We start from the raw sequence: 15,701 nt of genomic DNA, 5'->3' as shown, positions 1-15,701 counted from the left end.
TACAGCTACTGAAGCTGTAGGGGCATAAAAAGTGTCGCATCACACCCACGTCCACCTGCTGGTCCATCTGGTTTTCCTCAGTATGATACAATGGTTGTTTTCCAATGACTCCAGGGTGGTGTCTGCAAACAGTGTCTCATGCAAAGCCTCTCAGAGAAACCGTGTGCTCAATGGAGTTCATATAAATTAGGCGAAGACATGTTCTTCTTCCGTGAAACCACTGCTCAGACTGGGCCACGACTTTAATTGTATTCTACATTACAAACACTTTACACTCAAGATTTCCTCGCAGCCTTAATTTGTTCAATATTCCTATTTGTTCTTCAACATTATACTAACAATCATAACAGCCGGAGTTACGTTTCTGAAGAAGTTTTTATTTTTTTTGCGATGCAATAAAACTTTTTTACACTGTCATAAACAATAACAACATACTATGTTCAAGGAGATATATAAATATTTGGCCCTTATTCTGTGAAAAGTAACAAAGCAAAACAAATAAAAACATCCGTCTCCATTTCTTACCACACGACTTGTTCTAGTAGGATTAACATAACGAAATAGCAAAATATATAACCGTCATCCACGCACCTTAAAATAGGATATATTATTTTTTTTGGGGAATAACACAAACTTGATAGAGGGCTACTCTTCATACAGGCGAGGCACTGTATCCTGCATTTCTGTTTGCTCATATACCAACAAAGCACTGAATGAATAACACAACACCACCCATGAGGCTGTTGATAAACAAATGGTCAGGTGATGTGATGTAGGATATCAGGTTAAAGTATCATATTTAACACACAATTATTCTGATTTTTGTACTCAACGCCTGATGGGCCCAAACAGCCGATACTGCACAGGATACTGCACATTTCCTTTGGAGAGCAAAAAAAACTGGAATGTTTAAAAAAAAAATAAAAAAAGGCAGAGAAGAAACAGGACTTGCAGGAAAAAGCATAATATTGAGAAATGAATGTTAGTATTATAAAGGAATGGTAGTGCCGACCCCACGTTTACACCCAAAGTCCTGTAAAGCTTAATCGTATTGACCCAAATGTCTCCTGTCATCTGAAATACAGTATGTACATGATTTGGAACGTCGTCTTTTTGACAGAGCAAAAAAACCTGAAACTCTTGATAGTGTAATTTTAATCACTGGACAGTGATGGCCTGGTCCTCTTGGTGGCTTTTTCCTCCACAGCAAATGTGTAGTTATACTAAAAAAGACACACACACAAAACAAACAAACAAATGAAGAATTAAAGCAAAACAGCGACTTGGTTGTTGCGATGCACACTGTCGAAACAACTCTTGTCATAACTACACCATCATGGTGTCATACCTTACATTTTTGCGACCGTCTATTTGTTACATTACATTACATGTCATTTTGCAGACGCTTTTATCCAAAGCGACTTACAATGGAATTGAGTACAATCAGCCAGGGGTGGAGTCGAACTTGCGACCATGATGTCTTGCGCACACAGGGTACCGGTCTTAACCACTGTGATTCTCGTCACTTCCACCATCTGTTTTGTATTTATTTCTCCTTAGCACACTTTCTCCTGCGCTCTGTGCTGCACTCACTCATCGGCTGTATTGATGAATTGTTCAGCCCGACTCACAGGTTTGCACAGCATGTTCTTGACTTTTATGAACAGCCTAACCTAAACCTGATCCTTAACCATAACATAACAACTTAGTGCCCAACACAAAATTTAACCTAACCACAATTCACATCTTAGTCCAGACCAGAGCCTAATTGGGACAGAGCTTTGGCCTCTATCAGGACAAAAAACTCAGTGTATATTAGAGCTGAAACAATTCATCGATGAATCAATTAATAATCGATTACTAAATTAATCGACAACTATTTTGATAATCGATTAATTGGTTTGAAGCTTTTTTCATGATTAAAACATGATATCCGATTGTTTAAGCTTCTTAAATGTGAATATTTCCTTCATTTCTTTGCTCTGGATAACAAAGAAATCATTAAAAGTGAATCATTTTGGTTTGTGGACAAAACAAGATAACGTCATCATTTCCAGGTTTGACAACATTTTTTAAGGTTTTCTGATATTTTATGGACCAAACGATTCATCGAGAAAATAATCGACAAACTAATCGATTATGAAAAGAAAAGTTAGTTGCAGCTCTAGTATATGTATGTCAAAAAGGTTCCTAAGGATGCAGGAAAAGTGTGTACAAAAAGAGAAACCCACACCCTGCCTATGTAATGATATGGATAAAGATGGACACAGATGTGGACCTACCTCATTTTCAATGTCTTGGAGAGACTTTATACGAATGTTGTTTATTTGAGAGTTCAGCAGATGATTCTACGAAAGAAATGTGGGAAAAGAAAGAAAGAAATGTCACTACATGCTTTAGGGATATCTTAATACTTGACGTGACACAAGGAATGAATGAGTTGAAATGAAACCCGTCACTTTAAAATGCATTGAAAATGTCAAACGTACCGTCCCATTCGCCTGGATGTTAAATTTTGGGTGCAGACTAAAGGGAACTCCATCGAGAGCTGCAGAGAGTCAGAGCAGGTTACAGGTGAGTGAGCTGCTTCCGTTGACAAAAATTCTGAAGTGTCAAAAATTGCACCTGGAGTACCTGTGATCCCATGGATACTGCTGTCAGCAGGCTTGTCCAAGTTGTCCTTGATTTGGAGGCTGTGGCGTCTCTGACTCAGTTTACTATACGGCGCGAGAGGAGGAGGGTTGCTGTGGAAACAAATAAATGGATATTATTGACAAGCATTAAATAAACTATACATATATATAGAGAGAGGAAGAAGAGGAAGAAGTATAAGAGTACCTGGGTCTGAGGGGCAGAGGAACCGATGTTTGGTCTAGGGAGAGTTTGCGGATATCCAAGCTCACACTGCGGGGTTTGGCCTGGGGCATGGGGTTAGAAAAACGTCCCTTTCTGCACCACAACACGTAGCCATGGATGTCCCTGAGGAGAAGGCACACTTGACGTTACAGTCGTTACTGTGCTGCTCACCAGAAATGATCTTTTAATAACACCTTACCAGATGAAGACCCACTGTGTCGATGGGATTTATTGAAATACATTAGACAAAACAGGTGCAAGAGAAATGTTTGTACGTGTGAATGCTACCAACCCCACATATGTGTAATGCTGCAACATCATTTTGCTTTTGGCTGTCAGTTTGATATCCAACACAGCTGTGTCCACACTGCCGACGGGAACGACTCGCACGCACACGCGCTTCTTCTTCGAAACAGAGGCCTCTGAGCACACGAAAAACAAAAAAAAGACAGAAAATTAAAATACCCCCACGGTAAATAAGCTGTGGGTAAATCAAATAAAAACGTTCCTATGATCTGCAGCAAATATATATATGAGGAATGTGTGTGTTACAACTCGGTGTGTGCACTCACTTGCTTCGAGGTGCTCAGCGATGAAGCAGAAACCATGAGGAATAGCATCTTTGTCTGAGAGAAGCTGAACGTCTGAAACGACCATTCCACATGTCAGGTCCTAGAGAGAGAGAGAGAGAGAGTGAGAGAGAGGGATAAGAAAGGAGGAATAAGGAGGTGTAACATTTGTATTATCTTATCTTAGCTTATAGCTGTGGGCTCGATTGCCTCTTGGGAGTTGTTCTTCAAAATCTAATCATTCCACATCATTTATTTCTACAGTGAAAAGACACAAGTAACAATGGCCAATGGTAATAAAAAAGACTTTTCTAGTCTTGATGTCCAGTCAAAGCCTTAGCACTGCAGTTTTGCATTTCACCCATTCACGCGCCACACAGAGCATCTGTAAATTCAAATTCACGCTCCGTACAATCACCAGGAGAAACCTCAGGTTAAGTGTCTTGCTCAGCAGAGACTGGGATCTAACCCCAACCTTCCAGTTGGAAGATGATCCGTTTCACCGCTGATCCAGCCGCCCTAAAAGATTATCCAACCATTGTTACCTTGCTGTAACAGAGGTAATATCCAGACTTTATTGCAAAGCTGCGTGTGAAGTTTGCTGCGGATCCATCTTCTGTGATGTTGATCTGCAGAAGAAAAAACAAGGGAAAAGTTAGACAGATCATGGACACTGACGCACTTTATATTCATTTAACTAGTCTCCTTGAAACACAGCAGTCGGACAGTGTGAATGAAACTAAGTACATAACTGTTGATTAAAAGCAAACAGAGGTTAATTATCATTATTATCATTATTAATTATCCTTAATCATTGTCTTAATTCTGTTATTTCATGCTATACCTGGAGCTTTAGGAAAGGAAGTTTACACTCAGTGATGTAACATTTAAACACCAAAAGTGTTTCTAAAGGTCAAGTTTACAGCTCATCAAAACACTACATTTAAGGCTCCAGTGTGAAACTTCTGTAGACAAAACACTGCTGTTGTTGCTACCCGCCCCCACCCCAGATATGTTGCTGATCACAGAAACCACCGAGCAGGGTCGTCCTCTCAGGGCTGACCACTCCTTGGGACGAAACAGACGAGATATGATGAGCTAGTGGAAGAGTGTCGCAGAAACGGGTGGCGAGCAAGGTGTGAACCTATAGAGGTGGGGCGCAGAGGATTTATTGGTCATCGCCTACAGCAGGCTGGGCATCGAAGGCACAAGCAAGAACAAGGCCAACAAGCTGGTCACTGTGGATCCAGCGAGGAGAACCGTGGGTGGAGTAGTGCTATCTGGACATGATTTGGGGCTTGATCAACCCCAGATGGGTCGCCCGGGTGAGGGTGTATGATGCTGGAAGACCCGAAAGACACCAGGAAACGTCACTGGGGACGTGCCCAGATGCATCAAGACAATGTATGTGTGAAGCTCAGCAGTTGACGTTCAAAATTGAGTTGCTGGAAGTAAAATCAGACACAGACACACAGACACACACACACACACACACACAGGGTGTCTGTGAGAGTCAGGACTGTGAGGATTAAGAGGAAAGTGTTCTTGGTGTTTTCCGCCAAGGAGGTGGGCAGTGACATCAGACTTTCCTCAGCCTGCAGAGCTTTCTGAAAGGGCGACTCTAGGTCCATATTCCAACCATTCACTGCCGTCTCACATTACCAGCAAAGCTGTTACGCTTCCACCTTCCCTCCATCAGCCGCTAGAATGAGAGTCACACTCCGTGTGCAGCGCAGGAATGTCACCACAGACACAGAGAGAGTCGTGTGGAGCTGATAGGCTTAATTCAACTCCATTTAATGAAACTCTAATGTCCCAGGAGGAACCACTTTGTTTACAGTATAACTGGAAAGACTGTGGGAAAAAATTCTCATACAACCCGTTTTTCGAATTTTAAGGTTGAACTTGAGATGTAAAAATCTAATCTTAAAGTGTAAACATCTCCCCTCTCTATTTTCAAAACACAACCCAAGGAACACTTTCCCTCGTCACTCCCACAAATAATCTTCAAGTTGTTTACACCTCAGCGAAACCTCACTGCAAATACAGCCCGCTTGCATTGTTTATAGGACTTTATTATTTACGCAAAGATTGGTTTCTGCTTCAGTGGAAACTCCAGCGAGTCTATCGATTGATTTATTCTCACCAAACTCCTGCTGTTCATGTGGTGGCTGTCAAAATGGTTGAATGTTGAAAATGAAAATTCCAGAGGAACCAATGACTGTAAATGGACATTTAGGTCATTGAATCAGTAGCAGGAGCAATGGCCATCTCTCCTCTTACCATAGTAAAGTCTTTGGGGCAGGTGCTGGTGTTGGAGGTCCATGCCACAGCTGTGATGGGCCGTACGCCAACATGTTCCATCAACGACATCTAACAAGCATAAGAAATATCTATAAAATTGCTGATACACACATAAATAAAATCCCCTTCGTTTTATTCAATGAAATCATTTTTTATACCTTTAGCCCAGTCGTGATTGTACACATATATAACAATATTGTGGTGACAGAGGTGTCTTATCAGAATTGTGGTGTGTATAGTTTTAGCCACGTGACAAAAAGTGAGGACTCACTCGGGGTAACAAGATACGATCCAGTCTTAATGTGTGTGTTATATCAAGGCTACACTGTCTGGGAGAGAAAGATCCAGTTTAGTTTAAATGGTTGCATTTTTGCTAAAACGTTCAAGGACAAAGAGATTCTGTTCAACGCAAGAACGTATTCCTAACTGCAACAGCAACTTAGTTCATGAGAAAATGACAGATGTTTAGTTGTTCAATTTCCAAGCATCACCACAGAAGCATCTCTTCATGTTTTAGGTTCTAATAAACTGTTTCTGACCATTAACACAAATTAAATACTCACTATTTTATGTATAGTGGTGAAAAACTGAGATAAATCAAGTTAATTAATTCAGTCCAAGTAGTCCCAAGTAAAATGAAGAAGTGTGGTTGATTCAAGTTGAGACACATTTAACACATTATATTACTACACTATTACTCAATAATGTTGAGAAATGATGCATTTCCTTGTCTATGGACTTACATACATTGGAAAAACATGATGTTATTGGTAACTAACTATTCAGGTAAATACACTCTGACTGCATTTTGACAACTTAGCTTCTTCAGGAAAACTTGACACACATTTAATTCCAAAGTTATTTATTTATTATATAAACCATGAATTATGAACGAGAACTGGTTTTGAGTCATTGTCTACGAACCTACACAACGAGTCGAGCTTACCTTACAATAGCTGCCCCTGTTCCTATATGACAAAACCTGACGGCCTACAATTTTAGATAAAATCCGTTTGTTTTGTGAGTTAAAGGATAAACTCATACACATAAACTTACTTTTAATCTGTGGTGTCTTCTGTCTCCCCGAGCTGTTGCGGTTTCACAGGCAAACAACTTTTTAGTCACCAGCCGGAGTCTTCCTCGTCAAAGCAGGAAGCGCTGTGAATCCATTTTGACTCCAACTCCCGTCAAATCCCGGGGCGATACGTCACAGGGTCAGACGTCATTACCAAATAAAGTCAGAACCGGGTCTGAACGCTAGAGGGCAGCACCACATCTGTATGGCCGACGGTTGAACAGGACTGTCAACGTCGTCTGCCTTTGTTTACTGCGGTCAAGCTATCGGACACTCGTCTGTAGGTGGTCGAACTATCTGACACTGAATTATAACGCCCTCCCTACAAAGGCTTTTATGGTAAAAACAAAACAAACCAACAAAAAAAATAATAAGAAAAAACATGTAATCCTATGACTCAGGCTGATTTGTAAGGACAGTGACATCCTGTTTTCAAAATAAAACATTGAGGACACCGTGTGAAAACACGTCTTGAATTGGAAAAATTCTTAAAATCTTAAATTCAATGTTTTCGAGAGAACTAATAACTGGACTTCGAGTTCTGCACATTGATATCTACTATAGTGTAGAACCGGATGTCAGACATTTTTACTGTACAGTTGAGATGTAATTAAAACAACAATTTAGAAAAGTTCTGACCAGGATTGACTAGGTTGTGTTCAGGATATACCATACTGCAAAGCAGGCATTTTATTGTACAGTGTCCCATATTTGCATTTTTTAATTGAAAAAAATGATCAATCTGGAGATGTAATAAAAAAGATCTGAACAAGACTGATTAGTGACAGTTTTAGAGAATTCAGAGAACAAGTCCTTAACCTAAAGTTCTCTTTCCACATTTGCTACACCTCAGTCATGTTTGAGAGAACTTGGCGTTAATTACTTAACCTAAAGTTAAAGTTATTATTAATTGTTTGAACGCAGCGGACATTCAATTATACTGAAAAGTTACACACTACAGCATTGTGTATTACACAAATGTACTGATGGTTTTGATCCTTCCTAAGGTTTGTTCACAATGAAAACATAACCCACATTTTCTAATGTGATATACAGTATGTGTTTGATAATATTATGTATGTGTGACAAGTCCCTGTTGGCATGGCAACATGCATCAGAGCAGACCACAGAAAGTGGTTGTAGGGGGAAGCTAGAGCAGATTGGACTATTACGTGTTGGTGATGAAGAAAATCTGTGTTAATTAGGAGCATTTAGCTTTACTGGTTAATTAGCAAATTACAGAGTGTAATTTTCTCTCTTTCTCTGCCGCTCTCGCTCTCTCTCTCTCACACACACACACACACACACACACACACACACACGAAGAGATGGCCTCTTTTCTTCTCTGCAAACTGCAGCATTTCCCGCAGCCCGAGAGAGAGAGAGCAAGTTAACCATAAACAGCCACGACAAGACCGGAATTTAATCATTCCTAATTTCAAAATAAAAGTACAAATAAATGTTTAATTTTTTTATTCGTTTTCAACATTTTTCCAGGTAATCTTTTTTTTCTTATTTTATTTATCTATCTATCAATGTTATTATATAGTATAGTATTACATTACATTACATGTCATTTAGCAGACACTTTTATCCAAAGCGACTTACAATGCAAAATGTAAGACTATAATACTATAGTATAGTATTGTAGTATATTTTTATTATTATTTTTTATTGTTATTTTATTAATAATGATGCTATTCAGCAGCTGTAATGCCACACATACACCTGGAAAATGTTTGGAGTGCACCATCAGTAGTGTACATCCTTACTTGTGTGATGTTTGAGCGGAAGTGCCTTCTAATCGTGCTGTGTAACTTGACAGTGGACATCGTTGTCCGTCGGTGGGGAGCTGGAGCCGGAGCTGGCGCTGGAGCTGCAAACAGAAAAACAGGAAACAGAGAAAAGCAGCCGTTTATCAACGTTAGAGCAGCGTGGAACCTGATGGACCTGAAGTGTTTTGGGGATTATCTTTCCTGTGCCGTGTTTTAGGTTCACACTTTTAATGGCCGAGCTGGTTTACGTGGCTGATACCAAAGGGATTCGTGGGCCATTTGATAACAACATTTAAACAGTCGTAAACGTTATTTAACAGTCATTGAACATTCTATCTGTTGTTTTTTGTTTTTTAAAATCAGATTTTAATCTGGATTTTCTCTGTGGCAGAGATAAAAGTCCACTCCCCAAATAGTAAATGACCGCCTACATTCCCACTTTGTTTTGAACCCTCTTTCCTTTTTGGGAGCCTGTTGTGTTTTTTTGTTTTTTTTCAGAGGAAGATTAGGCCTCCAAGCTTTTTAATGTTTTATTAACTGTGCTAAGAACAACCAGAAGCTGTAGAGCTTCTTCTATTACCTTTACTGTATGCTTTTATATAAACTTGCAAGCTCAATAATCTATAATCTCAGGTATTGAAAGCACAGAAAGCTCTAGAAGGACATATCTCCCATTGCAGTTCCCCTCCTCCCACTTCTGTCTCACACCAAAGGTTAGGAGCCACGCTGGGAATATGGAGGACCAGTCTCGCCTCATGTCGGGTCACATGGGACCAACAGGACAGTCCCGGGAGAACGTGTGTGACCCTGGCGGCATAAGGACACACCGTGACCTCGGCCAGACACAGCGGGACATTGGTGAGATCCTCCAGAAGATCATGGCCATCACAGATGAGAGTCTGGAGGAGGCCCAGGCCAGGTAATAAGTATAACACGGGTACCAGACCAGAACCTGACTGAAGAAAAGAACTCGTCAGCACGATATCACACTTCATTACACATTATACACTAAATAGGAAATGAAAACTACCTCCAGCCCCTGTGGACCACGACCAACATTAGAACCAAAGGTTTTCTAATCAGCACTGAACACAGAATACTGAGCTCATGAGTAAATTATTACACGTTTAAGTAAAAACCAGTTGTTCTGTTGCACTCTGAGTGCAATCCTTCACCAAGGCTTCTCCAGTTTCCCTGAAAAGTCCTTAAAAAGTTCACAATTGTTGTGAAAACAATACCATACTTGGATTACAACCAAAACTTTTTCCAGTTATTTTAAAGACCGCTTTTCATTTTCCAAATTGACCTATTTGGGATATGGTTAATACATTAAGAAGCACATTCATTTTTTAAATGTGAGTCGGTTATAGGAGTGTTTTCAGGGGACACTGTGAAGTGGACAAACTGCCAAAAATAGGAACAATTAAAAGTTCAAATGTGATGAGAAAAGAAAGAAAAACGTCCGCTACATCTTTCATAAGACTATTCTATTCTATTCTATTCTACCAAAAACAACAACAACATACCAGTTCATGGTTTTTATTCATCACCAATGTCTCTGCCTTTCTTCCCTTTAAAAGAAAACACGCGTTAAACTGCCACAGACTGAAGCCCGCCCTCTTCGGCGTCCTGTGTGAGGTGAAAGAAAGGACGGGTAAGTTGTTCATGTGTCAGAAAAAAGCCAGTGGAGAGAAGAGTTGTGCGTTAATGATGCGCTGCACTTTATTTTTTACAGTGCATTTGTGATTGTATGAGTGATCTTCTGTGCTCGGCATTATGCCGAAGATAACATGTCAGATTTAGGAAGCAGAGGATAAGAGTTGTACAAGAGTGATAAAATCCATTTAATGATGTTTGACGACTCCTAAAACGAGTCCTGTAAAGACACACCTGTGACAGAGACTGAGAGAGAGAGATTGGAGACTGATGAGCAGATTTTATATTATTCCTACCAAGTTTTCCCAGCTCTCCTTCATCTACTGTTATGTGTTATTAATGCATTGTCTCTCTGTCTCCCTCTCTTGCTCTTGTGCTCAGTGTGTCACACTCTCGTACCTTCAATTTTTTTGACGGGATTGTTCTATAAGTCAACCTCTGCTGGCTGGCAAGCTGAGTTTTTTTTTTTTCTGGTGATGACCTCCTCCAAATGCTCAGATGGTGAAAAGTGGCTAGAAGCACTCTACTGCTGGAGGAGCGTCATAACAACAGACACTTTTCACTGTGACATTCACGGGAGCAACAGGATCGTCTAATCTGGGTGATTAACAGTAGGAAGTAAAGATGATGTGGTGATGACGCAGCTCTGTTTATTCACCTGTGAGTTACAGAGCACTGCCAGTGCGGCCGACGCGAAGGTTTAGCACCATGAATATCCAAATATTACTTTTCTGAACATTTTCTTGGGCAAAAGTCACAAAGATGAATATTGTAGTACTGTAGACGTTGTAAAACAAGGTGTTAATAGAATCAGAATCACCTTTATTGTCATTATACAGTGTACAACGAGATTAGAGGACAGTTCTAGTAGTGCAAGTGAAGAGATAAGAGTAGAAGAAGAAAGAATGAAACAGTGCACCAACACCTTCGACAAAATTAGAAGGATATGTAAAAAAAAAAAAAGAAAAAAGTATTCATTTACAGTGGGAGCCAGTAAGGGAAATATGCAGTATATGATACAGTACATTGTACATTGTACATTGTACAGCAGAGTGGATGTATGTGGGGTGTGTATATTGCACAGATTGGAATAGTTCCTTAGTGTTAAGCACTCTTATTGCACTTGGACAAAAGGTGTTCGCAAACCTAGAGGTACGGGCTTGGATGGACCTGTACCTCTTTTCCTTTCTTCTTCTCCTTTTTAATAAGGGTTAGGGTTAGCAATTATCCTTGAAGGGGACAGAGCTGCAAACATGTGAGACAAAAAGAGGAGATGGTAAATGGTCTGTATTTATATAGTGCCATTCTCGTCTTGATGACCACTCAAAGCGTCTCTACACTCACACTTTCATACAGTACACTGTATCTATATGTTTTTCTATCGCTCATCTTTTACACCTATTCAACCCACTTGCCCAAAGACACGTCTGCATGTAAACTAGCGGGGCAGGGAATCGAACCCACGACCCTCGAGTTGAAAGACGACTCTAAGCGCGTGAAATAAAACAAGGACAGAGTGAGAGACATATGGTAAAGGAAGGGTAGATTAGATGGTAGAGGCTGTAAGGATGGATTGATCATCTCCTGTTAGCCTTCATTACAAGCAGAATCAGTGCAGCACAGCCAGGAAACATAATCCCACCTTGTCTATGCTGTTAGACAGACACACATTCTGCAGCTGTGGGAAACAGTTGTGCACTTTCAGCACATTTAAAATGACTGTCCTGGCTTCTTTTGTATGTATGTGTGTGTGTGTGTGTTTGCAGGTTTACAGTAATCTGAATAATCTGCTCCATCAGCGTAATAGGAGCAGTGTTCTCTAAACATCACTGCTGTTGTGTCGTTTGGAGCTGATGAATGGACATAATATGTGATCACATGGAGTGTGTGTGTGTGTGTGTGTGTGATTTCCTACACTGTAATTACCAGTCAATTTACATAACTGTGTAAATTAACAACCTCTCAAATGAGCCTTCAATTTTCACCGGGTCATTAGTCACTACTTAAGAGCTGATGTTAATTAAAAGGCCTCTGTGTGTGTGTGCGCGCGTGTGTATTTGTATTTGTTACCTCATTAGGACCTTTTTCTGGCACAAACACTGACCTTGTCAGGACCAGTAGTCCTCATGGAGACCAAAACCTGGACATAATGAGGCAGAACAATTTTTGAGGAACTAGTTAAAGTTGACCTTATGGTTAAAGGAACACTTCACTGATTTGCATTTAGCTTTGTATTACTAAAATAATAATTTTAATAATAATATACATTTTTTTTTTCAAAAATACTACCCCTTATTTTAGTAATACAACGCTAAATGCAAATCGGTGAAGTATTGCTTTGAGGTCAGGGATGACACTGTAGTTTAGGCTGTTCAAATGAATGGAAATCAATGCAGTGTCCTTGGAAGAATAGCTGCACAAACCCGTGTGTGTGCACGTGCAAAGATGTATGTCAATTTGCCTGGGTTTGTTTTTATGTCCCTGCCATACAATGTGTGGGCCGATACAATGTGTCCCCTGTGATCGATATATCTTTGTGACTGTGGACACGTGGTTGTTTCATTTCCAATGCTAACACGACAGTATTTTTAGTTTAATTACTAATTATGTTGGTGGGTGAAATTGTGCCTCATGATATTTCATGTTTAATGTAACTTCTATTCTTTTCTGTATTCCATGGCAAGACGTTTGACTTGGCCACATTGAGCACTTTTCACTAGTGAGCAGCAGATTAGACAAAAAAAGAAAAAGAAAGAAAAAAGTCACATCCGATGAAGCCATGACATATTCTCTCCATCTCCACAGCTCTGAACATGGGCGACATCAAGGATGAGACTCCTCCAGACCCTCAGGTCATGCGACTGGACAACATGCTGATAGCTGAGGGTGTTGCAGGTCCCGAGAAGAGCGGGGCCTCTGCAGTGGCGGCGGTGACAGCAGCAGCTTTTGCAGCAGCAGCAGCAGCTGGAGGAACGCCTGACGATGAGGACGCAGAGCAGGCAGACTACAGAGAGAAGCTCGCTCAGATACGACAGATCTACCACACTGAGCTCGACAAATACGAACAGGTTTGTTTTTCTTCAGAAAAATAATCTCAGGCTGACACTTCACTCGTCACACTGCAGATTTGTTATTTCAGTACCATATTCTTTTCCTTTAAGCGCTCAGCTATTGCAAATGTGAGTTTGCATTCTCCCTCATCCTCTCTTCACATGCAGGCATGCCGGGAATTTACCAGCCATGTGATCAACTTACTAAGGGAGCAGTCCCGTTCACGACCCATCTCATCCAAAGAGATCGACCGAATGGTGGAAATCATCCAGCGCAAATTCAGCAGTATCCTGACCCAGTTGAAGCAGAGCACGTGTGAAGCAGTCATGATCCTTCGCGCCAGGTTTTTAGATGCCAGGTTGGTTTGCACTGTTTTATTATTACTCCCCGCTCACGTAACTGTGTTTACTTGATGATTTCTTGCTGCAATGTACCCTGTTCCGACAGGAGGAAACGTAGAAACTTCAGCAAACAGGCCGTAGAGATTTTGAATGAATATTTTTACTCCCACCTGGCAAACCCCTACCCCAGTGAGACGACCAAAGAAGAGCTGGCCAAGAAGTGCTCCATCACCGTCGCTCAGGTAGTAACATAAAAGTAACAACCTTTAATGGAAATAAACTAAACACGGTGTCGTACACAGGCATGGTCACATAACTTTTTCCCCCTCGCTGACTCTCTCAGGTGGGCAACTGGTTTGGGAACAAGAGGATTCGCTATAAGAAGAACATTGCCAAGTACCAGGATGAAGCGAGTGTGTATTTCATGAAAGCAGCTGAGGACTCTGCAAGTGTGTCGTCCCAGGACAGTCAGCTCAACTCTCCTGTCACACCAAACTCAGGTGTGTTGCACAGCTATTCTTCCTAGGAAACTGCATTGACTTCTATTAACCAGTTAATGCCTAACCCTAACCATAACCAAACCTTACTATTACCATACCATACAGTATATGTGGCCTGATTAGGACCAGGCTGTCGTCCTCATGATGACTAGTGGTTTGTGTTTATATCAGAAAAGAGATAAGAAAACACACAACTCATTTCACTGAAATGTACCCTAACCATATCTATAACCACTACTTGCATAATCCTAACTCTGACCAATACACCACCTTAAAGATAACCCATTTGTTCAGACAACCTAAGATTCAAAGGCATTAAAAAGTCAGATTAATGACTCTAATTAATTGTTCCAATTTATATCACAATGCATAAATCTGGTTCCTGTACAACTGAAGTCATAATCTATTTAAATCAGTAAATGCAGTCAGGTAGTTGCAGAAATATTCACTGAACTTCATACACGTAGGACATCTGAAGGTATATTTTCCCCCATCACAGCTGACATCATGTCCCACTGTGGATGTGTCTCTTCTCTGCAGGTTGGTGATGGCTGGTTGGCGTGACAGTGGGTGATGTCCCTCCTCCCATCGCCAAATGATTCTGTACTTTGTCCCTCCCTTCATCCTCGTCCAATTAACACAAACTCTGTGGACTGACCTCCAGCTGAGCTGTGAGCAAACTCTACAGCGTTCATTGAACATATTGCTTCGTGGTGCTGATCGCTCATGAGTCTCCCTTTCACATTGTAACCACTGTTTGGACACTTTCAGATAAAACGGAACTATTGCTCTTTGTTTATCTTCATTAATAGATCAGTGATGAAGAGTCAGAGTTTGTAAATGGCCTTGAGTCACATCCTGGATTCAAGGTTTTGTCTCAGACAGTAAAGCCAGTCACTACTACAGTAGATTAGGGTCGAATTTGCATGTTAAACTAGTTTTTTAAGTTGAAGTAGAAAGTAGGTTGTTTGAATAAACACATTATCACTCTTTTACAAGAACTGTGACTGTATTTGTTTTTGTGTGAATGTAACGACACTGCTGCATATGAACAAATAATCAGACTTCTCGAGCAAAGGTAACTGGCCTAGATGCAGTCGACGTTGCTTGTTATTTTGCCATTCTTAATCATATCATACAGCATCCGTAGGACCACGTGTGTTGTTTATTCATCCGGTATTTGGGTATTTACAGACAACCGTGTTTTCCTGCTGAAGTCGTCCTAACTTAACAACAAAGGCTTTACTTCTTAATCTACTGTTAAATTCCCAAGACCTGAATTCAATTGGAAAAAGGTTTAAAATCCATTTCCGAATATTTTCCTGATAAGAAACAGGACAAAGACAAAGGGCAGCGATGTACTTTGAGAGTCCTTTGAACCCTGTTTGATTAGCCACTATGTGACTTTGTGCACACACGCATACAGTTTTGCTGAAATGAAATCATTTTCTTGGAAAGCAAAAAGATAATATGAGGACTAAAAGTGATGAAATCAGTGTCTGTAGTGTGGTGGGACATGTATGTGAAATCTCAGGGACGTGAGCCGTGACTCACAATTTATGACAAACAAACAC

The 15,701-nt window shown here is 40.6% G+C and overlaps 2 protein-coding genes across 4 annotated transcripts; one reads left to right on the top strand and one right to left on the bottom strand.

Moving 5' to 3' along the window:
* Positions 1-201: 201 nt before the first annotated feature.
* Positions 202-6,914, bottom strand: mvb12a (multivesicular body subunit 12A). Of its 2 annotated transcripts, none has more exons than XM_044028283.1 (10): positions 6,786-6,914; positions 5,709-5,798; positions 3,971-4,054; positions 3,429-3,528; positions 3,149-3,278; positions 2,839-2,979; positions 2,635-2,744; positions 2,490-2,548; positions 2,283-2,348; positions 202-1,223 (listed from the first exon to the last, which is right to left on the bottom strand). In XM_044028283.1, the coding sequence occupies exons 2-10, from the start codon at positions 5,796-5,798 to the stop codon at positions 1,155-1,157; spliced, it is 849 nt and encodes a 282-aa protein (XP_043884218.1). In that variant the 5' UTR covers positions 6,786-6,914; the 3' UTR covers positions 202-1,154. The 2 variants fall into 2 exon arrangements, with proteins under 2 accessions (XP_043884218.1, XP_043884219.1); XM_044028284.1 differs by lacking the exon at positions 6,786-6,914 and adding an exon at positions 6,001-6,057.
* Positions 6,915-8,629: 1,715 nt separating this feature from the next.
* Positions 8,630-15,128, top strand: LOC122771014 (pre-B-cell leukemia transcription factor 1-like). 2 transcript variants are annotated; one of them, XM_044028281.1, is made up of 7 exons: positions 8,630-9,498; positions 10,160-10,233; positions 13,041-13,303; positions 13,454-13,644; positions 13,734-13,869; positions 13,971-14,127; positions 14,668-15,128. In XM_044028281.1, exons 1-7 carry the CDS (start codon positions 9,314-9,316, stop codon positions 14,673-14,675), a joined length of 1,014 nt encoding a protein of 337 aa, XP_043884216.1. In that variant the 5' UTR covers positions 8,630-9,313; the 3' UTR covers positions 14,676-15,128. The 2 variants fall into 2 exon arrangements, with proteins under 2 accessions (XP_043884216.1, XP_043884217.1); XM_044028282.1 differs by lacking the exon at positions 8,630-9,498 and adding an exon at positions 9,505-9,927 and having other exon boundaries at positions 9,989-10,233.
* The last annotated feature ends 573 nt before the right edge of the window (positions 15,129-15,701 follow it).

This window comes from Solea senegalensis, linkage group LG6 (genome assembly GCF_019176455.1).
Source record: "Solea senegalensis isolate Sse05_10M linkage group LG6, IFAPA_SoseM_1, whole genome shotgun sequence".
Taxonomy (NCBI): Eukaryota; Metazoa; Chordata; class Actinopteri; order Pleuronectiformes; family Soleidae; genus Solea; species Solea senegalensis.
The sequence above is the reverse complement of the archived record's forward strand: the minus strand, read 5'-3'. Positions and strand labels throughout refer to the sequence as shown.

Bases quoted from the DNA above. Each gene is read 5' to 3' on its own strand.
- mvb12a (XM_044028283.1), bottom strand. From the start codon at position 5,798: ATGTCGTTGATGGAACATGTTGGCGTACGGCCCATCACAGCTGTGGCA. The intron at 4,055-5,708 runs GTAAGAGGAGAG...TTTCTTCTGCAG, and splicing joins GCCCCAAAGACTTTACTATG to ATCAACATCACAGAAGATGG. The intron at 2,745-2,838 runs GTACTCTTATAC...TTGTTTCCACAG, and splicing joins CCTCTGCCCCTCAGACCCAG to CAACCCTCCTCCTCTCGCGC.
- LOC122771014 (XM_044028281.1), top strand. From the start codon at position 9,314: ATGGAGGACCAGTCTCGCCTCATGTCGGGTCACATGGGACCAACAGGA. The intron at 13,304-13,453 runs GTTTGTTTTTCT...CTTCACATGCAG, and splicing joins AGCTCGACAAATACGAACAG to GCATGCCGGGAATTTACCAG. The intron at 13,870-13,970 runs GTAGTAACATAA...TGACTCTCTCAG, and splicing joins GCTCCATCACCGTCGCTCAG to GTGGGCAACTGGTTTGGGAA.